At 38.2% G+C, this 26,952-nt stretch overlaps 1 protein-coding gene across 2 annotated transcripts; it reads right to left on the bottom strand.

The window, feature by feature from the left end:
• Positions 1 to 7,379: 7,379 nt before the first annotated feature.
• Positions 7,380 to 24,655, bottom strand: LOC117306630 (protein N-terminal asparagine amidohydrolase-like). 2 transcript variants are annotated; one of them, XM_033791115.1, is made up of 11 exons: positions 24,519 to 24,655; positions 24,226 to 24,329; positions 21,071 to 21,173; positions 18,982 to 19,047; positions 18,448 to 18,550; positions 16,889 to 16,962; positions 15,527 to 15,580; positions 14,609 to 14,662; positions 10,258 to 10,358; positions 9,398 to 9,511; positions 7,380 to 7,857 (listed from the first exon to the last, which is right to left on the bottom strand). In XM_033791115.1, the coding sequence occupies exons 2-11, from the start codon at positions 24,304 to 24,306 to the stop codon at positions 7,690 to 7,692; spliced, it is 918 nt and encodes a 305-aa protein (XP_033647006.1). In that variant the 5' UTR covers positions 24,307 to 24,329; positions 24,519 to 24,655; the 3' UTR covers positions 7,380 to 7,689. The 2 variants fall into 2 exon arrangements, with proteins under 2 accessions (XP_033647006.1, XP_033647007.1); XM_033791116.1 differs by having other exon boundaries at positions 24,226 to 24,325.
• Positions 24,656 to 26,952: the final 2,297 nt, after the last annotated feature.

The following is a 26,952-nucleotide window of genomic DNA, read 5'->3' as shown; positions in this document are numbered from 1 at the left end:
GGAAATTTGACATGTCTACAAGGCTATAGCCTTGTACACTTTTTTGGCAAAATTGACAAGTTCACAAGGCTATAAACCTTGTACACTTTTTTGGCAAATTTGACAAGTACACAAGGCTATAAGCCTTGTACACTTTTTTGACAAATTGGACAAGTACACAAGGCTATAGCCTTGTACACTTTTTCTGGCAAATTTGACATGTCTACAAGGCTATAGCCTTGTACACTTTTTTGTCAAATTTGACAAGTTCACAAGGCTATAGTCTTGTGTACTTTTCTGGCAAATTTGAAATGTACACAAGGCTATAGCCTTGTACACTTTACAAGGCTATAGCCTTGTACACTTTTTTGGCAAAATTGACAAGTTCACAAGGCTATAGCCTTGTACACATATTTGGCAAATTTAACATGTTCACAAGGATATAGCCTTGCACACTTTTTTGGCAAATTTGACAAGTTCACAAAGCTATATAAGCCTTGCACACTTTTTGGGCAAATTTGACAAGTTCACATGGCTATAGCCTTGTACACTTTTTTGTCAAATTTGACAAGTTCACAAGGCTATAGCCTTGTACACTTATTTGGCAAATTTAACATGTTCACAAGGATATAGCCTTGCACACTATTTTGGCAAATTTGACAAGTTCACAAAGCTATATAAGCCTTGTACACTTTTTTGTCAAATTTGACAAGTTCACAAGGCTATAGCCTTGCACACTTTTTGGGCAAATTTGACAAGTTCACAAGGCTATAGCATTGTACACTTTTTCTGGCAAGTTTCACATGTTGACAAGGCTATAGCCTTGTACACTTTTTTGGCAAATTTGACATGTTCACAAGGATATAGCCTTGTACACTTTTTTGTCAAATTTGACAAGTTCACAAGGCTATGGCCTTGTACACTTTTTTGGCAAATTTAACATGTTCACAAGGATATAGCCTTGTACACAAGGCTATAGCCTTGTACACTTTTTTGTCAAATTTGACATGTTCACAAGGCTATAGCCTTGTACACTTTTTCTGGCAAAGTTGACAAGTTCACAAGGCTATAGCCTTGTACACTTTTTTGGCAAAGTTGAAATGTACACAAGGCTATAGCCTTGTACACTTTACAAGGCTATAACCTTGTACACAAGGCTATAGCCTTGTACACTTTTTTGGCAAATTTGACATGTCTACTCGACACTTTTCTGGCAAATTTGACAAGTTCACAAGGCTATAGCCTTGTACACTTTTTCTGGCGAATTTGACATGTCTACATGCCTTGTACACTTTTTTGGCAAATTTGACAAGTTCACAAGGCTATAGCCTTGTACACTTTTTTGGCAAATTGGACATGTTCACAAGACTATAGCCTTGTACACTTTTTCTGGCAAATTTGACAAGTTCACAAGGCTATAGCCTTGTACACTTTTTTGGCAAATTGGACATGTTCACAAGACTATAGCCTTGTACACTTTTTCTGGCAAATTTGACATGTCTACAAGGCTATAGCCTTGTACACTTTACAAGGCTATAGCCTTGTACACAAGGCTATAGCCTTGTACACTTTTTTGGCAAATTTGACAAGTTCACAAGGCTATAGCCTTGTACACTTTTTTGGCAAGTTTGACAAGTTCACAAGGCTATAGCCTTGTACACTTTTTTGGCAAATTTGACAAGTTTACAAGGCTATAGCCTTGTACACTTTTTCTGGCGAATTTGCTTGTACACAAGGCTAAAGCCTTGTACACTTTTTTGGCAAATATGACAAGTACACAAGGCTATGACCTTGTACATTTTTTCTGGCAAATTTGACATTTTCTGGCAAATTTAGCAAGTTCACAAGGCTGTAACCTTGTACACTTTTTTCGCAAATTTGACAAGTACACAAGGCTATAGCCTTGTACACTTTTTTGGCAAAATTGACAAGTTCACAAGGCTATAAACCTTGTACACTTTTCTGGCAAATTTAGCAAGTACACTTTTTTGGCAAATTTGACAAGTTCACAAGGCTATAGCCTTGTACGCTTTTTTGGCTAATATGACATGTCTACAAGGCTATAGCCTTGTACACTTTTTCTGGCAAATTTGACATGTCTACAAGTCTATAGCCTTGTACACTCTTTTGGAAAATTTGACATGTCTACAAGGCTATAGCCTTGTACACTTTTTTGGCAAAATTGACAAGTTCACAAGGCTATAAACCTTGTACACTTTTTTGGCAAATTTGACAAGTACACAAGGCTATAGCCTTGTACACTTTTTTGTCAAATTTGACAAGTTCACAAGGCTATAGCCTTGTACACTTTTTCTGGCAAATTTGACATGTCTACAAGGCTATAGCCTTGTACACTTTTTTGGCAAATTTGACATGTTCACAAGGCTATAGCCTTGTACACAAGGCTATAGCCTTGTACACTTTTGGGCAAATTTGACAAGTTCACAAGGCTATAGTCTTGTACACTTTTCTGGCAAATTTGACATGTTCACAAGGCTATAGCCTTGTACACAAGGCTATAGCCTTGTACACTTTTTTGTCAAATTTGACAAGTTCACAAGGCTATAGCCTTGTACACATATTTGGCAAATTTAACATGTTCACAAGGATATAGCCTTGCACACTTTTTTGGCAAATTTGACAAGTTCACAAAGCTATATAAGCCTTGCACACTTTTTGGGCAAATTTGACAAGTTCACATGGCTATAGCCTTGTACACTTTTTTGTCAAATTTGACAAGTTCACAAGGCTATAGCCTTGTACACTTATTTGGCAAATTTAACATGTTCACAAGGATATAGCCTTGTACACTTTTTTGTCAAATTTGACAAGTTCACAAAGCTATATAAGCCTTGTACACTTTTTTGTCAAATTTGACAAGTTCACAAGGCTATAGCCTTGCACACTTTTTGGGCAAATTTGACAAGTTCACAAGGCTATAGCATTGTACACTTTTTCTGGCAAGTTTCACATGTCTACAAGGCTATAGCCTTGTACACTTTTTTGGCAAATTTGACATGTTCACAAGGCTATAGCCTTGTACACTTTTTTGGCAAATTTGACAAGTTCACAAGGCTATGGCCTTGTACACTTTTTTGGCAAATTTGACATGTTCACAAGGATATAGCCTTGTACACAAGGCTATAGCCTTGTACACTTTTTTGTCAAATTTGACAAGTTCACAAGGCTATAGCCTTGTACACTTTTCTGGCAAATTTAGCAAGTTCACAAGGCTATAGCCTTGTACACTTTTTTGGCAAATGTGACAAGTTCACAAGGCTATAGCCTTGTACACTTTACAAGGCTATAACCTTGTACACAAGGCTATAGCCTTGTACACTTTTTTGGCAAATTTGACATGTCTACTCGACACTTTTTTGGCAAATTTGACAAGTTCACAAGGCTATAGCCTTGTACACTTTTTCTGGCGAATTTGACATGTCTACATGCCTTGTACACTTTTTTGGCAAATTTGACAAGTTCACAAGGCTATAGCCTTGTACACTTTTTTGGCAAATTTGACATGTTCACAAGACTATAGCCTTGTACACTTTTTCTGGCAAATTTGACAAGTTCACAAGGCTATAGCCTTGTACACTTTTTTGGCAAATTTGACATGTTCACAAGACTATAGCCTTGTACACTTTTTCTGGCAAATTTGACATGTCTACAAGGCTATAGCCTTGTACACTTTACAAGGCTATAGCCTTGTACACAAAGCTATAGCCTTGTACACTTTTTTGGCAAGTTTGACAAGTTCACAAGGCTATAGCCTTGTACACTTTTTTGGCAAGTTTGACAAGTTCACAAGGCTATAGCCTTGTACACTTTTTTGGCAAATTTGACAAGTTTACAAGGCTATAGCCTTGTACACTTTTTCTGGCGAATTTGCTTGTACACAAGGCTAAAGCCTTGTACACTTTTTTGGCAAATATGACAAGTACACAAGGCTATGACCTTGTACATTTTTTCTGGCAAATTTGACATTTTCTGGCAAATTTAGCAAGTTCACAAGGCTGTAACCTTGTACACTTTTTTCGCAAATTTGACAAGTACACAAGGCTATAGCCTTGTACACTTTTTTGGCAAAATTGACAAGTTCACAAGGCTATAAACCTTGTACACTTTTTTGGCAAATTTGACAAGTTCACAAGGCTATGGCCTTGTACACTTTTTTGGCAAATTTGACATCTTCACGAGGCTATAGCCTTGTACACAAGGCTATAGCCTTGTACACTTTTTTGTCAAATTTGACAAGTTCACAAGGCTATAACCTTGTACACTTTTGGGCAAATTTGACATGTTCATAAGGCTATAGCCTTGTACACTTTTTTGTCAAATTTGACAAGTTCACAAGGCTATAACCTTGTACACTTTTGGGCAAATTTGACATGTTCACAAGGCTATAGCCTTGTACACTTTTTTGGCAAATTTAGCAAGTTCACAAGGCTATAGCCTTGTACACTTTTTCTGGCAAATTTGAAATGTCTACAAGGCTATAGCCTTGTACACTTTTTTGGCAAATTTAGCAAGTTCACAAGGCTATAGCCTTGTACACTTTTTTGGCAAATTTGACAAGTTCACAAGGCTATAGCCTTGTACACATATTTGGCAAATTTAACATGTTCACAAGGATATAGCCTTGCACACTTTTTTGGCAAATTTGACAAGTTCACAAAGCTATATAAGCCTTGTACACTTTTTTGTCAAATTTGACAAGTTCACAAGGCTATAGCCTTGCACACTTTTTGGGCAAATTTGACAAGTTCACATGGCTATAGCCTTGTACACTTTTTTGTCAAATTTGACAAGTTCACAAGGCTATAGCCTTGTACACTTTTTTGGCAAATTGGACATGTTCACAAGACTATAGCCTTGTACACTTTTTCTGGCAAATTTGACATGTCTACAAGGCTATAGCCTTGTACACTTTACAAGGCTATAGCCTTGTACACAAAGCTATAGCCTTGTACACTTTTTTGGCAAGTTTGACAAGTTCACAAGGCTATAGCCTTGTACACTTTTTTGGCAAGTTTGACAAGTTCACAAGGCTATAGCCTTGTACACTTTTTTGGCAAATTTGACAAGTTTACAAGGCTATAGCCTTGTACACTTTTTCTGGCGAATTTGCTTGTACACAAGGCTAAAGCCTTGTACACTTTTTTGGCAAATATGACAAGTACACAAGGCTATGACCTTGTACATTTTTTCTGGCAAATTTGACATTTTCTGGCAAATTTAGCAAGTTCACAAGGCTGTAACCTTGTACACTTTTTTCGCAAATTTGACAAGTACACAAGGCTATAGCCTTGTACACTTTTTTGGCAAAATTGACAAGTTCACAAGGCTATAAACCTTGTACACTTTTTTGGCAAATTTGACATCTTCACGAGGCTATAGCCTTGTACACAAGGCTATAGCCTTGTACACTTTTTTGTCAAATTTGACAAGTTCACAAGGCTATAACCTTGTACACTTTTGGGCAAATTTGACATGTTCACAAGGCTATAGCCTTGTACACTTTTTTGTCAAATTTGACAAGTTCACAAGGCTATAACCTTGTACACTTTTGGGCAAATTTGACATGTTCACAAGGCTATAGCCTTGTACACTTTTTTGGCAAATTTAGCAAGTTCACAAGGCTATAGCCTTGTACACTTTTTCTGGCAAATTTGAAATGTCTACAAGGCTATAGCCTTGTACACTTTTTTGGCAAATTTAGCAAGTTCACAAGGCTATAGCCTTGTACACTTTTTTGGCAAATTTGACAAGTTCACAAGGCTATAGCCTTGTACACTTTTTCTGGCAAATTTGAAATGTCTACAAGGCTATAGCCTTGTACTCTTTTTTTGTCAAATTTGACAAGTTCACAAGGCTATAGCCTTGTACACTTTTTTGGCAAATTTAACATGTTCACAAGGATATAGCCTTGCACACTTTTTTGGCAAATTTGACAAGTTCACAAAGCTATATAAGCCTTGTACACTTTTTTGTCAAATTTGACAAGTTCACAAGGCTATAGCCTTGCACACTTTTTGGGCAAATTTGACAAGTTCACAAGGCTATAGCATTGTACACCTTTTCTGGCAAGTTTCACATGTTGACAAGGCTATAGCCTTGTACACTTTTTTGGCAAATTTGACATGTTCACAAGGATATAGCCTTGTACACAAGGCTATAGCCTTGTACACTTTTTTGTCAAATTTGACAAGTTCACAAGGCTATAGCCTTGTACACTTTTTCTGGCAAATTTGAAATGTCTACAAGGCTATAGCCTTGTACTCTTTTTTGTCAAATTTGACAAGTTCACATGGCTATAGCCTTGTACACTTTTTTGTCAAATTTGACAAGTTCACAAGGCTATAGCCTTGTACACTTATTTGGCAAATTTAACATGTTCACAAGGATATAGCCTTGCACACTTTTTTGGCAAATTTGACAAGTTCACAAAGCTATATAAGCCTTGTACACTTTTTTGTCAAATTTGACAAGTTCACAAGGCTATAGCCTTGCACACTTTTTGGGCAAATTTGACAAGTTCACAAGGCTATAGCATTGTACACTTTTTCTGGCAAGTTTCACATGTTGACAAGGCTATAGCCTTGTACACTTTTTTGGCAAATTTGACATGTTCACAAGGATATAGCCTTGTACACAAGGCTATAGCCTTGTACACTTTTTTGTCAAATTTGACAAGTTCACAAGGCTAAGCCTTGTACACTTTTTGGGCAAATTTGACAAGTTCACAAGGCTATAGCCTTGTACACTTTTTTGGCAAATTTGACAAGTTCACAAGCCTTGTACACTTTTTCAGGCAAGTTTGACAAGTTCACAAGTTCACAAGCCTTGTACACTTTTCAGTCAAATTTTACATGTCTACAAGGCTGTAGAAAGGTTTACAAGTCTATAGCCTTGTACACTTTTTCAGGCAAATTTGACTATAGCCTTGTACACTTTTTCGTTTGCAAAGGGCCTTAAAGGCAGTGGACACTATTGGTAATTACTCAAAGTAATTATCAGCATAAAACCTCACTTGGTCACGAGTAATGGGAAGAGGTTGATAGTATAAAACATTGTGAGAAACGGCTCCCTCTGAAGTTATGTAGTTTTCGAGAAAGAACTAATTTTCCACGAATTTGATTTCGAGACCTCAAGTTTAGAATTTGAGGTCTTGAAATCAACCATCTGAAAGCACACAACTTTGTGTGACACGGGTGTTTTTTTCTTTCATTATTATCTCGCAACTCTGACGACCAACCCAGCTCAAATTTCCAGCAGGTTTGTTATTTTATACATATGTTGAGATACACCATAAGAGAAGACTTTTCTTTGGCATTTACCAATAGTGTCCAGTTTATTTAAACCCTCTTTAAAAACAAAAATAGACATAAATCTGTGAACCAAAGTAAATTCAGTTTAATATTTACACACACTAAATTTCAATATTTGTAGGGTGGCACTTCCTATTTTTGATGGACAAGGCCATTTTCGAATGAGTAATCTCCAGGCATGATATTCATCATCCAGCGTAGATAATTGAAGTTCACCTTGCCTAACAGTCAGGATATGTGTCATGTTGTACACATGTGTTGAGAACAGTGATGCTACCTTCATGTGGTTTTTTGAAGCGTCCATGTTGTACACATGTGTTGAGAACAGTGATGCTACCTTCATGTGGTTTTTTGAAGCGTCCATGTAGTGGATATGGTATCATGGTGTTACTGCACTCCATTGTCCATCTGGTGTCATTGTAAAGGCATGTGGCTGTCCATCAGGGAAAACTGATGCTGCATCTGGATTGCTCAGATAGAAGCCCAATGCTGCTCGTACACTCTGTTCAAAGTATTCCGGCTCCACAGCAGGGGATGTTGACAGGTACTGCACAAATTGGGAAGTAAATTAATTAGTCCTTTGAAAGTCATACATTGTGTCATAAGGAAAACACATTGGGAAGTCATACATTGTGTCATAAGGAAAACACATTGGGAAGTCATACAATGTGTTATAAAGAAAACACATTGGGAAGTCCTACACTGTGTCATTAGGAAGTCTAACCATGTGTTTCAAGGAAAACACATTGGGAAGTTGTACCATGTATCATAAGGAAAACACATGTGGAAGTCATACACTGTCTTGTAAGTAAAACACGTTAGGAAGTCGTACACTTTGTCATAAGTAAACAACTCTGGGAAGACATACACTGTCCATAAGGGAAATACATTGGGAAGTCATACAATGTGTCATAAGGAAAACACTTTAGGAAGACATACAATTTGTCCATAAGGAAAACATTGGGAAGTCATACACTGTCTCATAAGGAAAACATATTGGGAAGTCATACAATATGTCATAGGAAAAAACTCTGGGAAGACATATACTGTCCATAAGGGAAATACATTGGGAAGTCATACAATGTGTCAAAAGGAAAACCACATTGGGAGTCATACTTTGTCAAAAGGAAAACACATTAGGAAGACCATACATGTAAATAATTTTAAGAAAAACAATTGGGAAGTTAAATAATGAACTGTGGTTGGGAGTTAAAATACTTTGTTATAAGGTAAACACAATGGGATAACATGTAATGTACTGCATCATAACATCGATAAGTTAGGAGTTCAAATACTGTGTTTATGAGAAAAAATGCGTAAACAAAATTACGCTTACAAGTACCAACAAAAACTACAATGTCACAATATGCCCAACTTGTTACTGGTAGCCTACCCTGCTCTTTTCTGCTAAGCAAAGAATTGTTAAGCAATATTTTCTGCTTAAGAAGCTCTTTGAAACTGGGCTCAAGTGCACTGCAATGACGGTCCTATGTCAAAATACACATCACACTTGAACATCTGCTGCACTCAAAAGGTTCAGGCTACCTACTGTCTTTGTCATTCTAGCCAAATCACATGTTGTCATTAAAGGCACAGTTGCACACTATTGGTTATAACTCATTTTTTTTTAAGCATAAAACCTTACTTGGTAACGAGTAATGGAGAGCTGTTGATAGTTTAAAACATTGTGAGAAACAGCTCCCTCTGAAGTAACGTAGTTTTCAAGAAAAAAGTAGTTTTCCACAAATTTTATTTAGAGACCTCAGAATTAGATTTTGAGGTCTCGAAATCAAGCAAGTGAAAGCACACAACTTTGTGTGACAAGGGTGTATTTTCTTTTATAAGTATCTCGCAACTTCACGACAAATTGAGTACAAATTTTCACATGTTTGTTATTTTGTGCATATGTTGAGATACACCAAGTGAGAAGACTGGTCTTTGACCATTACCAATAGTGTCCAGTGTCTTTGAGGGCTATTCTTATGACAGAGAAGGAGAATTCAGAGAGTACCTTGACACTTTAGCAAAACACAATCTATAAGGTAAATCTGAAAACTAGGAAAGTCTCTGAATGGTTTCACACCTACCTTTCTTAAGGTAGAATCGCTCTGTTGCATCAATATCCAAGCATTAGGAAAGTCGCCATAGTTGTACGGCCCAATAACCAGACGATGACTCGTGCCATCGTAGATATTCTTAACCTGAAAATCAGTGGGTGCAAATTGGATTTAGTTCCAGGGTTGACTATGCTTTACGCTAAATTTGCCAAGCACATAAATATATTTGTATTAAGGGGTCGTTCTCAGTTTTCAACATTTAGCGTAGAAACCATAGACTTTTTCAATTACACCCTCCCAAATTTTTGTTTTTTAAGAAAAGAAAAAAGAAACAGGAGAGAATAAAAGAAAAATAAATATACTATACCGAAGTCAACTTATAATAAAACTATAAAGGTGAACGAAAACATTAAAAACTAAATATTGTAATATAATGCCCGCTGATTTTGAACAAGAATCACATGAAGTGTTAGTGCAAAGAAATCTTTTATACTTGTCCAAATACAACTAAGAACGAAGTATACCAGGAAGTTCATTTTTCAGTCAAACAGCAGGTGGACTTTTATCAGGCTTGTGGATCTTAGGGTTGCTGAACACCAGGTTTGCCACCATCCTCGTCATGTGCCCAGTTTGCATTAGCAATAATAAACACCGATTCTAATTACAGTCAACAAGGGGTCTGACTATTTTGCCCTACAAGCTTCAGTAAGCTTAGGCTGTGTCCGAAACGTTGACTTTGCCTACAGCTACGGCTAGCAGCGCATCTGCTAGTGTTGAAGAATAGGCAGATGCGTGCAATCTAGCCGTAGCTGTGCCCACAGTCGCCGTTACGGACACGGCTTACATCAAGTTGAAGAGGAGAAATCAAAATGGCTGCAACATTAACTCACATCAGTATCACCAATGAAATGTCTGAGGCTCCTTAGTGCTTTGTCTGGTCCCTTATATTCAAACGAAGCGGGAAATATTGCCCCAGTCTTCACAGAAACAGCTGCAAAAAGATAACCAAAATATGGCGATTCACAATGTAGTGCACTGAACTAGTTTGTATTCATTTGGTCATAATAATAATAATAATAGTCATAATAATAATAATAATAATAATAATAATAATAATAATAATAATAATAGTCATAATAATAGTCATAATAATAGTCATAATAATAATAATAATAATAATAATAATAATAATAATAATAATAATAATAATAATAATAATAATAATAATAATAATAATAATAATAATAATAATAATAATAATAATAATAATAATAATAATAATAATAATAATAATAATAATAATAATAATAATAATAATAATAATAATAATAATAATAATAATAATAATAATAATAATAATAATAATAATAATAATAATAATAATAATAATAATAATAATAATAATAATAATAATAATAGAGGAGATTAAGCAAAGGGTTAAGGCTAAGGCTGCAAAAGTGAAGAGGTATGACGACAGGGTTAGGCAATTTCACCAGAATAGATTATTTAATACCAATCAGCGTCAGTTGTTTAAGGAATTGGATGGGAAGGCTGACAGCACGCAAGCGAGCCCGAGACCAACAGAGGCAAAAACTTTCTGGGGTGGTATTTGGGACAAACCAGTAAAACACAACCGACAAGCGGAATGGCTAACAGATGTGAAAGATGAATTGAGAGGGGTACAACAGCAAGAAGGGTTCCAGATTGACGTGGACAAGGTTAGGAGACAGATAAAGAAGGTGCCAAATTGGAAAGCCCCGGGTATGGACCATGTGCATGGGTACTGGTTGAAGAACTTCCGTAGTTTGCATGAGCGAATGGCCCTACAATTGCAAGACTGTCTAGTACAGGGTAAGGTCCCATCTTGGATGACTGAGGCAAAAACAGTGCTGATCATGAAGGATGTCAAGAAAGGTAACGTTGCCAGTAATTATAGACCAATCACGTGCTTACCTGTGATGTATAAACTCTTGACCAGTATGATTGCAGAAGACCTATATCGCCATATGGATGACCAGCAGTTGTTTCCGGAGGAGCAGAAAGGCTGTAAGAAGCGGTACAGAGGTACGAAGGATCAACTTATCATCGATAAGGCTGTACTGAAGGACTGCAGGAGCAGAAAGACTAATTTGGCAATGGCGTGGATTGACTACAAGAAGGCGTATGACATGGTATCGCACACATGGATAATGGAATGTCTGGATATGGTTGGAGTGGCTGATGCAGTAAAACGTCTTTTAGGTGAGAGCATGAAGACGTGGCGAACAAATCTGACAGCCAACGATGATAATCTGGGCAAGGTATGCATAAGAAGAGGTATTTTCCAAGGTGACTCTCTGTCTCCGCTGCTGTTTGTTCTTGCACTGATGCCCCTGTCGATGATTCTAAGGAAGGTGAGTGCAGGTTATGTAATGAAGAAGGACGGATGTAAGATCAACCATCTGCTTTTTATGGACGATTTGAAGTTGTTTGCGAAGAATGAGGCCGAGATCGACTCTTTGGTGCAGACCGTCAGGATTTTCAGTGATGACATTGGGATGCAGTTCGGTCTGGAGAAATGTGCTTCAATGACCATGAAGAGGGGGAAGAGGGTACATTCCGATGGCATTGCTCTGCCAGATGGTACACAGTTGAGGGCTTTGGGTGAGGAGGAGAGTTATCGGTATCTTGGTGTACTTGAATCGGACCATGTCCTTCACAAGGAATCAAAGGTAAGGCTGAAGGCAGAATACATCAGGCGTGTAAAGAAATGTTTGAAGTCTAAACTAAACGGGGGGAACATGATTAAGGCGATTAACACATGGGCCGTGTCTTTGATGAGGTACAGTGCGGGTATTGTCGAGTGGACTAAGGAAGATCTAGATGTCACTGACAGGAGGACAAGAAAACTAATGACCATGCATGGCATGCTACACCCGCGGTCAAATGTTAGTAGACTCTATCTTCCGAGGTCAGAGGGCGGAAGGGGGTTGCTTAGCGTGGCGGACAGTGTTAACATCGAGCGCAGAAGCTTGCATTGTCATGTCAGAAGGACCGAGGAGAGCTTGTTGAAAGTTGCACAAAGGTACACGAGGGCAGACGAAGTTGGGCCGAAGGAGTACAAGAGGGAAAGGAAGGAGGAAAGACATCAAGATTGGAGGAACAAACCACTTCATGGCCGGTTCTTGAGGTGTACTGAGGAAGTGGCCAGCAGCAAGTCATGGAATTGGTTAAAGAGTGGAGAACTAAAGAAGGAAACAGAGGGCTTGATTACTGCGGCGCAAGACCAGTCTCTAAGGACAAATGTAATGAAGGCAAGGATAGAGAAAGCAAACGTCTCTCCTATGTGTAGAATGTGCAATAAAGCAGAGGAGACTGTATTTCATATTGTTAGCGAATGCAGTAAGATGGCCCAGACGGAGTACAAAGGAAGACATGACAAGCTGGCCAAGGTGATTCACTGGGATCTGTGTAAGAAGTATGGTGTCAAAGTGCTTGCGAAATGGTACAACCATGTTCCGGAGAAAGTTGTAGAGACCGACCAGGTCAAGATCCTATGGGACTTTAACATTCAGACCGATCTTGTTATACAACATAGGCGTCCGGATGTTGTGCTATTAGATAAGACGAAGAAGATGTGTCATCTCATTGACATAGCTGTGCCAGGTGATACAAGGGTAGCTTCGAAGGAGATGGAAAAGATCGAGAAGTACCAGGACCTGGCCAGGGAACTTCGTAAGATTTGGCAGGTAAAGGTAAAAGTAGTCCCCGTGGTGGTTGGAGCACTTGGCACCATTCCCAAAGCACTGGGGAAACATCTAGATGAAATAGGGACAAATGTGAGGGTAGATCTGTTACAGAAGGCAGCGCTTTTGGGAACAGCGAGGATCCTGAGAAAGACCCTTGAGATTTAAGGCTACGGGACGTAGCCCGACTCGAGGAGTTACCGGCACAAAGGAAAATGAGATCTTTCTTTTGCATGCTGTGATAAAATGAAATAATAATAATAATAATAATAATAATAATAATAATAATAATAATAGACTGATCATGTTGTAGAACATAGGCGTCCGGATGTCGTAGTCTTAGATGAGGCAAAGGAGTTAACGGCACAAAGGAAATGATCTTTCTTTTGCATGCTGTGATAAGATGAAATAATAATAAAAATAATTTGGGAGGCTAATCATCCTTACTCACAGCTAAGAGCTGAATTGCAAAAGACGTGGTTACAACGTGTTCGAGAAGCAGGCATGCAAGGGCACCTTTGGCAGCCGGCCGCATCAATGTAATATGACCACGGAGCACAGCCAGAGATCGAAAGTGTTTGATTTTTCTTGAGGGAGAAAAACCGGCTGGTCTGAAAAACCATTGTGGCACAGCAGAGAACCAACGCACAAGCCAACTATGCCACCATATCTCGGTCATGTCTCTAAAGATTAATCGCAATGAAAAACTTACTTGGTGAGCAGCTTTGGGTAGTACGTGTGTATAATTCATTTTAAAAAACTTTTCACTTTGAAGTTCTGCAGTTGTATGGAAAAAGATATCCAATACAGTGATTCACAGTACAGTGCACTCAAAAGGTCTGTATACTTTGGTAATGACTCTGAAAATTCATGCCAATAAAAACTTACTTGGTGAATTACAGCAGCTGGATAGCATTATGCAGTTTAAGAAACCTTTTTATTTTAAAGTACTGCAGTTATGGATAAAAATATCACTTCTTATCCCCCAAAGTTTGAATGTGAGAAGTGTTACTAACAGTAATGTTTCTCAGATTGTGTGTTCCAGTAGGGAGTTTTCTTCATGCATGGACATAATCCCTGTGAATTGCCTGATGATATCTTAAAAACTTGACCACCTTTTCGGAAATTAAGTTTTCCCACTTTTGTTGTATTGGTGATAAATTGATCTTTATATTGCAAAGTCACAGCCCAAGTTTTTAGGACAAGGAGGTAAACACTCTCAACAAAGACGACGGGGAAAACAAGCCCCAGAACACTAATTTAACATTGTAACCCCCACCAGAAGTTGCCATTTTGTTAATCGACATGACTAATTTCAGTTTTGCCTAATATCAGTTTTGCCTAATATCAGCACGTGTGAGAATAAAGTGCCGAACACTTTGGCTTCTTAAGAACTGCCACGGCTCTTGGAACAACTCATTCAGCACTGATTATCACTAAATCATTTGAACACATGTAGACCTACTATGACCTTGGGTGAAGCTTGGGAGTAGCAATCAATGTGTGTAAAACTTACCTATGCCATACACAATTGGGTAGTTGATGCCGTTTTTGACAGTGTTATTCAAACCTAAGAAAGAGAAAGTCAAACTAGTCAAAAGTTATGCTAATCAGGGTGTTCACCAATGATTTCTAAGGACTAACATTTTAGATTTTATCACTGTTTTAAATATCAAGTAATAAACCCTAAGAAAAACTGACAGGGTGTACTTTTTTTTTCAATTTGAGGTTGAACAAAATATTTTGGTGAGATGAAAACCAATAAAGAATACAGATTAGCTGTGTTTTCTTCTCTGCCTTTAGACCAGCGCCTTTCAAAGGGATTGGGTTTTCACTTCCTGCCTTATTGCATAATATTGTTTCCCTAATTTGAGATTTTCCACGTCTATAACAAAAAATTCTTCTATAATAGATGTTAAATTTGCATTGGGGATAAAGAATATTAATTTTTTTTTTTTTTTTTTCATTGTCTTCTTTAAAAAAGTAGGTGTGATTTTCCCTTGTAACACTAATAACGTTAACTTGGTTCTTATTAAGCCCTTCTTCACATCCCAAGGGGCGTGTCAGCAATTATAAGACCCATTCAAAAGGTGATGCAGCTCGTTCTGCAGCCACTGTCAGAAACACTGGGCAAACCCCTTCTCTTCATGCTTTAAGTGTGTGTGGATTCTTTTACATGTATTTCACAAAACACAGGGCATGTACAGCTCTACATCCCATCCAAAGGACAAAGCAATAATTGGTGTCTTGCTGAAGGACACAAGTGTTTATGACCAGGACTTGAACCCACACTCTGCTAATCAGAAAAATCAGAGCTCGAGTCCAGTGCGCTTGACAGCTTGGCCAGGACACACAACCCATTAGAATGCTTTACTGACTATAATTAAAATTCAGATTAATTGCAATGAATAAGGTTTAGAAAGCGGTATCTTACCAGAAATGCAGGCAGTCATTAAATACACATCGACTTCCAGTTTGTGGAATTCACCTATGGGAAGTAGAGAAGGAAAAGTCTGAGTACAAAAGGCCAGAGAAATCAGAAAAAACTTTAGCTTCTTGAAGTAGACCTGCAATTTTTTACACAAGTTCACAAATTTTGGGGAAAAGTGGGTTAACGGGTACATTGTGCACTTTCAAGCCGTCTATAGGTTTACCTCAATACACAAAAAATGGGAACAAGTTTACCTTTCTGTTAAGTATTTAAGGGGGCCTAATAGGTATGAAATTGTTGCTTATATTAATTTTTTTTTGAAACTTTGGTTTACAGGTAGTACAATGACATTGTAGAGTAGGGCTTTTAATACCAAAGATATTCTATTTTTTGTTAAGTCTCATTCTTTTTGGTTAAGTGCTGGTTGATTGTTTGTTGTTTTGATTGCTCGTAATTCTTGCTCATTATCTATTGTGTGTTTTAACTGTTTAACCTTTTAGCTCCTTATAAAGAAATTTTTATATTGTACATGTTCTAGTGCAATTCAACCATATCGGTTGTCATTCTGTTCATTCCTTTGTAATGGTTTTATGAAATAAACCAATAAATATAATGAATAGGGTAGATGGCCTTAGCTTTCGATCCAATCCGGACCTTCTTCAGAGGCATAAAAAAAAAAAAAAAATATATATAATTGCTTGTATTTTGTTTTTAATTGTCATAACCATATCCTTTTTATCTTTTCCCACTTCCCACCTGTTCTTCTCAGAACACTTTTAACATTTTTCCTTCCTCTACAGATTATTAATAAATCATTATTTTTCGCCCTATAGGATTGTAAATACAACTAAATAATTCTTGCTATTCTTATTAATTGACCATTGTTAGTTGCATCATGATGCAACTTGCTCTCTAATCCTACCCTTTCATGTCTCCCTGCATTGTTGTCGAACAATACTTTTACCACTTTTATGGTCCAGTAACCCTTCCTTTCATTCTAAACATCCTTTGTCCTCGCCACTCCACTCCCATTGGTTCATAGCCACCAATATTGTTTCTGAAATAGGAACTTTGATTGGCTGTTATTTTCCCGCTTCTTTCTGGATCCTTTCCTTAATCCCTTTCCCCCTCTCTTTTTCTATAAATGGATATGTATTTGTTTGTACTTGTCTTATGCCTCTGAAGAAGGTCCGGATTGGATCGAAAGCTAAGGCCATCTACCCTATTCATTATATATATAATAAGTAAATGTATGTTACCAGGCTTCATGCTTGCAAGCTATTGCAATCGCAAGCTTTCACGCTAAGCACTCTCCGTTTTTTTATTCTAAAAGGTTATTACATCACTGAAGACCTTTGACCTTACTTAACAGTTCTCTTGACAGCTTTTCCGAGGTTTCTTTGTCATCCTGAAAACCACCCACCACATGAAGCTCCAAACTGCAGTGAAGGAAACGGAATGTATTTATTTAGTCATCTTTTCATGCAGGGTTTACAGGGAATGTATTCATTTGGTTATCTCTCCTAAAATTAATGGCAAGGCAAACTCTTGGTTATAAGCCTACAGCAGCTTTCGATGGTATAAAGCATTTTGAGAAACATTTCCCTTCAAAGTGTGACTTCAGAGTGCTGCAGTTGTGGAAAAAGATGTCACTTTTTATCTCAAACAAATTTTGTAATTTAAGAAGTGATTACTGACAGTAACGTTTACTGATTATGTATTCGAATCGCAGATTATTGTTCCTTCAAGGTATTTGGCAATGTCTAAAAAAATGCTACCACCTTTATAAATGCAAATTTTGTATCTGGTTTATGTTTACAACTTATATGATTGATACAATAGCGGTTCCAATTACCAAACATATGCAATCCCTTTAAAAACATCGGAGTACATTAAGAAACCAAACTGAATCATAAGAAAACACCTTTGGAAGTATGTAAGACAACATGTAAGACAACATGTAATAAGATTTACTGGTAATAAGACAACTTGTAATAAGTTGGGGAAGGTGCAAAAATGGCATGACGTTTCGACCCTAGCAGTCTTTCTCGTAGGCTAAAACGACCCTAGCAGAGTCTTTCTCGATTTTTTTAGCCTTCAAGAAAGACTCTGCTAGGGTCAAAACGTCAGGCCATTAACTATTTTTTGCATTTATACCCTCGGTCCATTTGGTTGGTAAGTTGTTTGCAACAGCTAATTTTATTTTCTCAAGTTGGGGAAGGTTACGATTTCTCATTCACCAACCAGGGCCCAATTTCATAGAGCTGATAAGCAAAAAAATTTGCTTAGCATGAAATTTTTGCCTCGATAAAAACAGGATTACCAACCAAATTTTCACGTGATATTTAGGATAAGCAAACAATGGTCGAATTCCAGTAACAAGCAGTATGCAATAAGTGGAAATGTGGATGGTAATCCTGTTTTTATCAAAGAATAAAATTCATGCTAAGCAAGTTTTTGTGCTTAGCAGCTCTATGAAATTGGGCCCTGGCTATTAGAGGATGACCCATACCTACACCCTTATTGACCGTGAAGTGGGTAACCCTGTTTCAGCCCAGGGGCCAGTTTCATAGCGCTGCTAAGCACAAAAATTTGCTTAGCATGACATTTCTCCCTTGATACTAACAGGAATGCCAACCCAATTTCCATGTGATTTTCAGGACAAGCAAACATGCAACAAATGGAAATTTGGTTGGTAATCCTGTTTTTATCAAGGAAGAAATTTCATGCTAAGCAAATTTTTATGCTTAGCAGCTCTATGAAATTGGGCCCTGGAGTAGGCGGCAACATGCCCCTGGCAACAGTTGATCGGGGCCAACAGCAAAAGTCAGTTAAGTGAGGCCCTCACCTTCAAGTGGCCATCGGCCTTGGTGAGTTGGGGGAAAAGTGGTTTGACTGGGAGAATATAGATAGATCTTTGTTACCTCCCTCCATCATTGCCGAGTTTGAGTACAGACTCCACAAGATCTTCCACTCCTTGCCTTGTATTGCAACCATCAAAATGACACAGACCAGTAACTCCAGTTCCTGGTAACAAAAATTAATAACTATAACATTGAAAGAGATTGAATGTATGTATTATTGGAATATTATAAGCCATTTAACAATACTATAGAATGATCGAATATGATGTTACCATTCAGTAGTTTATTTATAATTGTGTGTTATTAATTTGTCCTGTATTTTGCATGTATGCAAAATGAATTTCCTATGGTAGGACCAATAAAAATTGAATTGAATTGAATTGAAATACCTGGCCCACAACATGACGTCTGTGAGCTTGTGCCATAGAAATAATACTGGGAATGCTGCATGCTGCGTATTTCATTGATGTACGCGTTTAGAAGCACATACAGGCTACCCTAAAGTATGGCCATTTTCATAGCAACAGAAGGGTTATTCAATACGGTCCATTCCATGACTAAAAACATAAAGAAGACAAATTTGGCTAAATTTACCAGAGTGTCTCAGGACGACAATGTGACACGTTGTTGCATCATCGGACCCAAGTGTATCAATCACATCTACAAGGGGAAAAATAAGAAAACAAGAATGAGATTGGAATGTTGTCTTCTTAATTCTGCCCATTCTGACACCAAAACCTTCCTCTTTTATGAGACCCATTGCACAATGCGCAGCGCCCATACACCGGCGCATCCTGTCCGCCATTTTGGGTGTCAAATTGTGCACGAAAGAAATGGACTTTCCAAAAAAGGCAGAAATGGTAGGCGCGCATTGTTTGGAGGTACATTAAAGGAACACGTTGCCTTGGATCGGTAGAGCTGGTCTTCGAAAAGCGTTTGTAGTAAAATGCATATGATTACAAAGATATTTTAAAAGTAGAATATAATGAGGCACACAAGTATCACTCAAAACTGCGTTTCCTTTTACCTCGTCGTCAAACACAGTCGGCCATCCAAAAATGGCCGACCGTGTTAGTATGCAAAGCAGAAGGAAAACCACGCAATTTTGAGGCAAATGTGTGTGGATCATTGTATTCTACTTGTTAAAACATCTTTCTAACCATGCATTTTATAACAAACAGTTACAAACGCTTTTTAAAGACCAACTCGACCGATCCAAGGCAACATGTTGCTTTAAAGGCAGTGGACAATATTGGTAATAACTCAAAATAATTATTCGCATAAAACCTTTCTTGGTGACAAGTAATTGGGAGAGGTTTGTGGTATAAAACATTGTGAGAAACTGCTCCCTCTGAAGTGCCATAGTTTTGGAGAAAGAAGTTGTTTTCCACGAATTTGATTTTGAGACCTCAAGTTTAGAACTTGTTTTTTATGCATATGTTGAGATACACCAACTGTGAAGGCTAGTCTTTGACAATTACCAATAGTGTCCACTGCCTTTAAAGACCAACTCGACTGATCCAAGGCAACGTATTGCTTTAACCCTTCCATGCGTTTGACGAAAAAACTTCACCCAGTTTTGACACCCAGAATGGTGGACAGGAGACGCGCGTGCAAGTGTGCTGTGCATTGCGCAATGGGTCTATTAAAGGGTGGCTGCAGTGTTTTTTTTTATCATTTAAACGATTTAACATGACTTTTTAAACCTGAAATATTATTTTTTATATAACACCCAAGCAGATCCCTGCCATTTGATTGGAGGATTGTCCGTCACGTGATAGCAAATAAAAGTACCATTGCACGCTGAGTCACTCACCGTGCTTTTTCATTCCATACGAAAAGTACCATTGCACGCTGCCAGCGTGCAATGGTACTTTTCGGATGGAACGAAAAAGCTGAGTAAAAACATCACTGCGTGCGCGTATCTTTGGTAACGCAGCAGTGTTACTGCAAGGCATATTAGTAAAAATTACTAGCATTCGGCTTCTACAATTAAAAATTGTAGGCCAACGCTTTGTTTGTTTTGAAAGTTGTATCTTTCAATCAAAATGACAAAGATCTACTTGGATGTTATATAAAACAAATAATGAATGTTTTTCATTCGCGCAATGGTGCGAATATGTTCATTCGTTGAAAGCTGGAATGTTCCATTCAACTTGGCTCCGCCTCGTTAAATGGAACATTCCATCTTTCAACTCATGAACATATTCGCACCATTGCACTCATAAACATTCATTATGTGTTTAATATTTTGTATTAAATGCGCAAGTATTTTAAAAATGGTTTTCAAGAGATTAGGGGAACCCACCCCGCCCCTAAAAGGGAGCGTTCATTTGCATAAACGTGACGTCACGTCGGTAACCCGAGCCGTTGGGCCCCCTGGCTGTGTGCATATAGAGACGTGTGCACTGTGTGGCCTGGTACCTAGGCGCGTGTAGTTAGGGACGAGACTCTTTTTGCCGACAATAATGTTTGAATTCCCGACGTGACGTCGATGGTAGGGGGGGGCGGTAACAATCCACAAAAGGGGGGGGCATGACTTATTCGCTAATTACACAAGTCAGATATGTCAGGAATAAACAAAACACATTTTATTTATGTTCAATACATATATCAGAAATAAATGACAGCAAAATTAACTGTTTTATTTGTATTCACTGCAGCATCCCTTTAAACAACTTACCATCGGAAACTGTTGTCACAGCAAATTCTCTTTGATCTACATACAATAAACCTTTAGGAGGACATGGTTTAAGTGGCAGGCTGTGGAACGCTTTACTGGAGTCCTGTAAAATTAATAATATTAAAACATATAGTGTAAGCAAAAAACAACAAATTCTCTGTTCAAGAGCAAATAAGCAAAAAAAAACAATTAAATTGAAAACAAATTAACAATTAAATATCATTTTGCAATTTTCACTCGTTCCCGTGAAGACACAGAAAGATTTCTAATTCTTATCTAAAAAGAAAAACAAGACTATATTCGTAAAGGAAACCAACAATCTCACAAGCTCCTGAAGCAGAAAGTCTTGCTCAACAATTTTAGGCTCAGCACAAAATAAACAGCAGGGGCTGATTTCACAAAGAGCTAAGATTGATCATAACTGCATATATCAATCGTAGTTGCTAAGAAAAGTGTGATGTCACAATACAAATCACTATGGAAATACAGACAATTTGTCTAGCGATGAATTTTATTGCTTTATGAAATCGGCTCCAGGACACATTCACAAGGTATGCATGTGACAACCTTATTGTAATGAGCATTAAGCAGATGTATGAATGTGAACCCAGCTTGAGTTGGTTAGCCCATGTTTGACATTTAACCTGATGTGGCTTGATCAACACTTAAACATGCCTTAAAGCACAGTTGCAGTTTGTACTTAAAAAAAACATCAGAACCCCTCGCGCATGCATACTACCGACTGCGTAATGTGAGTATCACCCTCAACACGTGAAGGGGATACTATTACTAGCAGAGGTCATCCGCACTCAAATAACTGTCCGCATACAGAGGCTGTCAGAGAATACACAGTACGGTATACATAATACGCACACCCTTCCTGTATGAATGTGCACACACAGCTGTGTTTTGCAGTTACTGTGTGGACAATCCCATAGCACTGATGGCTTACTAAATACTAATACAAATACATGCAATAGGCCCTAATATCAAAGTCTTTAAATTTTAGAGCCTGTATTGTACTTAACAAGGTACTCAAGGCATGAGTATATATACAAACTTTCAGAAAAACTTCCGCTTGTTTGAGATAGCGTAAACCTACTCTATAACTATTTCGGTTTCGTTCGCTATCGTCTCATATCGTCTCACGGGAGACGATAGCGGACGAAACCCAAATAGTTCTAGGAGTTATGTAAACCCTCCTCCCAACAGCCAGACCTAGCTCTCATAACGCTCCGGCCTTACTGCTGTCGGGAGGAGGTTTACGCTATCGCAACTTTGTGTGGCTTTGTGCAAATCTATAGTTTTCAAGTCCCTACATTGTAACGGACTTCTCTTGTTTGTTCTTTTAGATTAGGTCCACAAATCATACATGTATGTACAGTGTGTTAAATAAAACACAGAGACACGCACATCAGGCAAGAAGTGCGGCGCATAGAGGAAACAAACAAATCAAACAAAAGTGTTTGAAGCTTTGCATGGTGTGGAGAATAAGAGTAGCTATAAATATAAATAAGAATAGTAAACTTGCGTGTACACTGTACAACCATGAGTAAAATCTCTTTTGAAGGAGTGGTGGCTCTGAAAAGAGCCGGTTTGGTCTCGACGTTTCGAACAGTATACTCGTCTCTACTCTTCTCTTCTCGAAAAAGAGCAGAGTATACATGTACTGTTCGAAAACGTCGAGACCAAACCGGCTCTTTTCAGAGCCACCACTCCTTCAAAAGAGATTATAGTACTCAGTCATGGTTGTACCCGCAAGTTTACTATTCATAGTTATATTTTTATAGTTACTCTTAAAATCAAACAAACAAATGAAACAGGAGCTTCATAGCAGCACTCTTAGGAACAGCCACCAATGGCAGTCCCAATGAAACTGAGTGATAAAGGGAAACAGCTTTACATTGCGTAGAATGGACAGGAAGAAAACATTATCTGTACTGAGAAAACAAAGCTGACAACTGGAATAAAGATTCAGAATCTACAGACAGGACATGGCATGAATATGATGTCTATCTATCTGTACGGTGAAGTACATTCCTCTTGTATTGTATAGCCTAGAGTATACAGTCGTACTTAATTGTAAGTGTAAGGTGCAAAGTGCGCGATGATCAGGAACACACTCAACAACCCCTCAACTAGCCCACCTTGTTGAGCTGTAAATGGCTCGCTTTTAACGTCGGTCTCATCACTGTCGCCATTACAGCCCACCTTCGATACATGTCTTAAACGCTAAGTTTTCAAAGGTCGCAAAATGCGTTGTAGTTTGATTGCAAATTTCTCCCATTTAAAAAAGTCCTATACTACTCCAACATACCTCATTTTATTCCTTACATTTGTGGAATTACTATGACACATAACAGGGCTTACTAAATGATGACTTTGTCCAGATGTGATGATTTGAAAATTGGTCCAAAAAAACGTGTACAAAAATTACATGGCGCCGCCATGTTTTAATGATTCTCCTCTTGTTGGACGTGAGAAGTCAGGGCACCAGGCAAATCTTGCAAGTCATGAATATCCAAGAGGTAATGTCACGTGACGCGGTATGGCTACGCTGATTTATCAATTTGCGTGGTGTAAAAAGTAAATATGAATATGTATGAGGTGAAGTTGCGCGGTGGTAGTTTCCAGATACAGCGCATCGCTACGTCACCTTATAGGGCCTACACTATTCAGTTTTTACTATACACGCACATAAGCCTAGCGATCATGACGCCACCCTATGGATATTCATGACTTGCAAGATTTGCCGGGCGCCCACGATCAAAAGGGAGGAGAATCATTAAAACATGGGGGCGCTCAAGAATATGTCACGTTAAATGCAATTTTTGTACACGTTTTTTTGGATCAATTTTCAAATCATCACATCTGGACAAAGTCATCATTTAGTAAGCCCTGTTAGTCTTTAGTGTGTTATGTGTCATAGTAATTCCACAAATGTAAGGAATAAAATGAGGTATGTTGGAGTAGTATAGGACTTTTTTATGTGGGAGAAATTTGCAATCAAACTACCACGCATTTTGCGACCTTTGAAAACTTAGCGTTTAAGACATGTATCGAAGGTGGGCTGTAATGGCGACAGTGATGAGACCGATGTTAAAAGCGGAGCCATTTACAGCTCAACAAGGTGGGCTACCCCTCAACCTACGTACCTCAAACTTTGAGTAGACAGATGCCTGTAAGTCAATTGTATCCTCCATGAAGGTGCCATCACTGTATACTACAGGCATCATGAACAGCTTAGCTTAGGCCCTACCTAGCAAAGAAAAGAAAAACATTTAAATTTAGGACGAGAGAGTCTGGCCCCGTCGTTCGTAATTAATAAATGTACACAATTTCAGGTGATTGCAATTGCAGCACATACGATCCCATGACTGCGTTTGAGACATGTTAGTAACTTTAATATAAAACACAGAGAAAGCAGTAACAGAAAACAGGTCTTTACCAAATGGTTTACCTTGGAATTATAAGGTGCAGAAGTTCGTCAAAAAAGAGCAGGCACTCTGTAAGTGTAAGTTTCTGCTGTCAGCCAGGCTGTTGTCGAATAAACTTCGTACTCGTACCCACAAATTGTGGCTTCACATGTTTACGTGAACGACACGTGCACGGATGATCGAGATCAGAAAGCAAGAGACGAGGTTGCAAAAGCTTGACCGTGTCACCTGTGTGTATCACGTGATTGACGCGTCGGAGCCATGAAGGCAAATTGGGGAATTTCCCTTTTTGTAGTGGCGCAATAAGCCACTTCGGAATGTCAGTGGCGCATGTCTGTCACTGCTGACAAAAACGCATTTTGTCTATCTTCCGTAACCTTTTGACAATACCCGCTGGTATTGTCAAAATACCGCTGGTATTGTCAAAAGGTTATTGGAGATAGACAAAATGCGTTGCCAGCAGTAACAGACATGCGCAGCCGACATTCCGAAGTGGCTTATTTGAAACTTAATTTTGCCTGGGTATGTTTATTGCAAGTTTTTAAGATCTGCCCTCCTGCGTTCATGGCTTGTCATAAGAGTGATTGTAGAAGAAAACAATGATTTAACTCTGAATAAAAGAGAGCTTCTTATTCAATTGCCTGCAACTTATTATTTTATTTTACTTAGATTATTCATTGTAATTTATTTTATTGTATTCTATACTTCTTTTTTGTTTTATATGTTTTGTTTTTGTTCTGCGCCTCAGTATAGGGTCTTGTACACTAGATAGATGGCGCATTATAAATGCATTAATATTATTATTAATGCATTATTATTTTGTATTTTCGATTAAAACCGGGTCATAAAAACAAATCTAAATCTACTTTGCAAAATGACAAACTCTGAACTGCACTACACAGAACTGCGTTTTAGCCAGGCCTTTACTTTTGAATGGGGTATGATAAGGGAAAAGGGGAGGGAAGGGGGTGAATTTAGGAGTATTGTGCAACTATAACGGCCAAATAAAAAAAAAATAACTATTTTTTATTTTTTATTGTAATTTTCGATTGTAATTTTTTCTTGGAAAAAAACATATAAAAAAATCAATAAAAAGGCCCTTATCTCCTCTTTTTGGAAAAATCCGGACGATCAACTGGTAATTTTTGTTATTTGGCCTTACAACCCTTGTTTGGATCAATAAATCAATCAATCTTGCCCCTTATCCCGCAGGACGTTGGCTCCACGAATTGTCACTCTCCACGCTTGCCTACCTTGCACTCTTCGCTGTTCCAGGTAGAGGGTGCTGTTAGCGATGATGTTGTTTTCCCATATCGTCCGAGGCTTACCCATCACCCTCAGCCAAGCACCTCAGCATCTGGTTCGTAATATAATCTTTGTCCAGCATCCATTGTTTTTTTGCAAGTTTCTTGACACAGGTTGACATCGCAACAATTCCATTGACTCACCAATTCTCGGAGATGAAGAAATCTGTTAGAAGCAGCAAATTCCCACTGCTAAGTTTTCATAAATGTTGAAGGGAGAGGTTACCAGCACATCACCCTCAGCCAAGATCCTCAGCATCTGGCTCTAATTATAATCTTTGTTCAGCATCCATTGGCTTCTGCAAGTTTTTTGAAAAAGGTTGAGAACTCAACATTTCCATTGACTCACCAGTTCTTGGAGATGAAGAAAGCTATCGGAAGCAGCAAATTCCTATTGCTAAGTTTTCATAAATGTTGGGGGAGAGGTTACCAGCACATCACCCAAGATCCTCAGCATCTGGCTCTAAACATAATCTTTGTTCAGCATCCATTTGTTTTTGTAAGTTTCTTGACACAGGTTGAGATCGCAACATTTCCATTGACTCACCAGTTCTTCGAGATGAAGAAAGTTGTTGGAAGCAGCACATTTCCACTTATTAAGTTATTTAAATGTTGAGGGGAGAGGTTACCAGCACATCACCCTCAGCCAAGATCCTCAGCATCTGGCTATAAATATGATCTTTGTTCAGCATCCATTGGTGTCTGCAAGTTTTTTGACACTTGTCGACATTGCAGCATTTCCTTTTACTCACCAGTTCTTGGAGATGAAGAAAGCTGTTGGAAGCTGCAAATTCCCACTGCTAAGTTTTCATAAATGTTGAGGGGAGAGGTTACCAGCACATCACCCTCAGCCAAGATCCTCAGCATCTGGCTCTAATTATAATCTTTGTTCAGCATCCATTGGCTTCTGCAAGTTTTTTGAAAAAGGTTGAGAACTCAACATTTCAATTGACTCACCAGTTCTTGGAGATGAAGAAAGCTATCGGAAGCAGCAAATTCCTATTGCTAAGTTTTCATAAATGTTGAGGGGAGAGGTTACCAGCACATCACCCTCAGCCAAGATCCTCAGCATCTCGCTCTAATTATAATCTTTGTTCATCATCCATTGGTTTCTGCAAGTTTCTTGATACAGGTTGAGATC

Source organism: Asterias rubens, unplaced genomic scaffold, assembly GCF_902459465.1.
Source record: "Asterias rubens unplaced genomic scaffold, eAstRub1.3, whole genome shotgun sequence".
Taxonomy (NCBI): domain Eukaryota; kingdom Metazoa; phylum Echinodermata; class Asteroidea; order Forcipulatida; family Asteriidae; genus Asterias; species Asterias rubens.
Note: the sequence above shows the minus strand (reverse complement) of the source record. Positions and strands in the feature narration are given on the sequence as shown.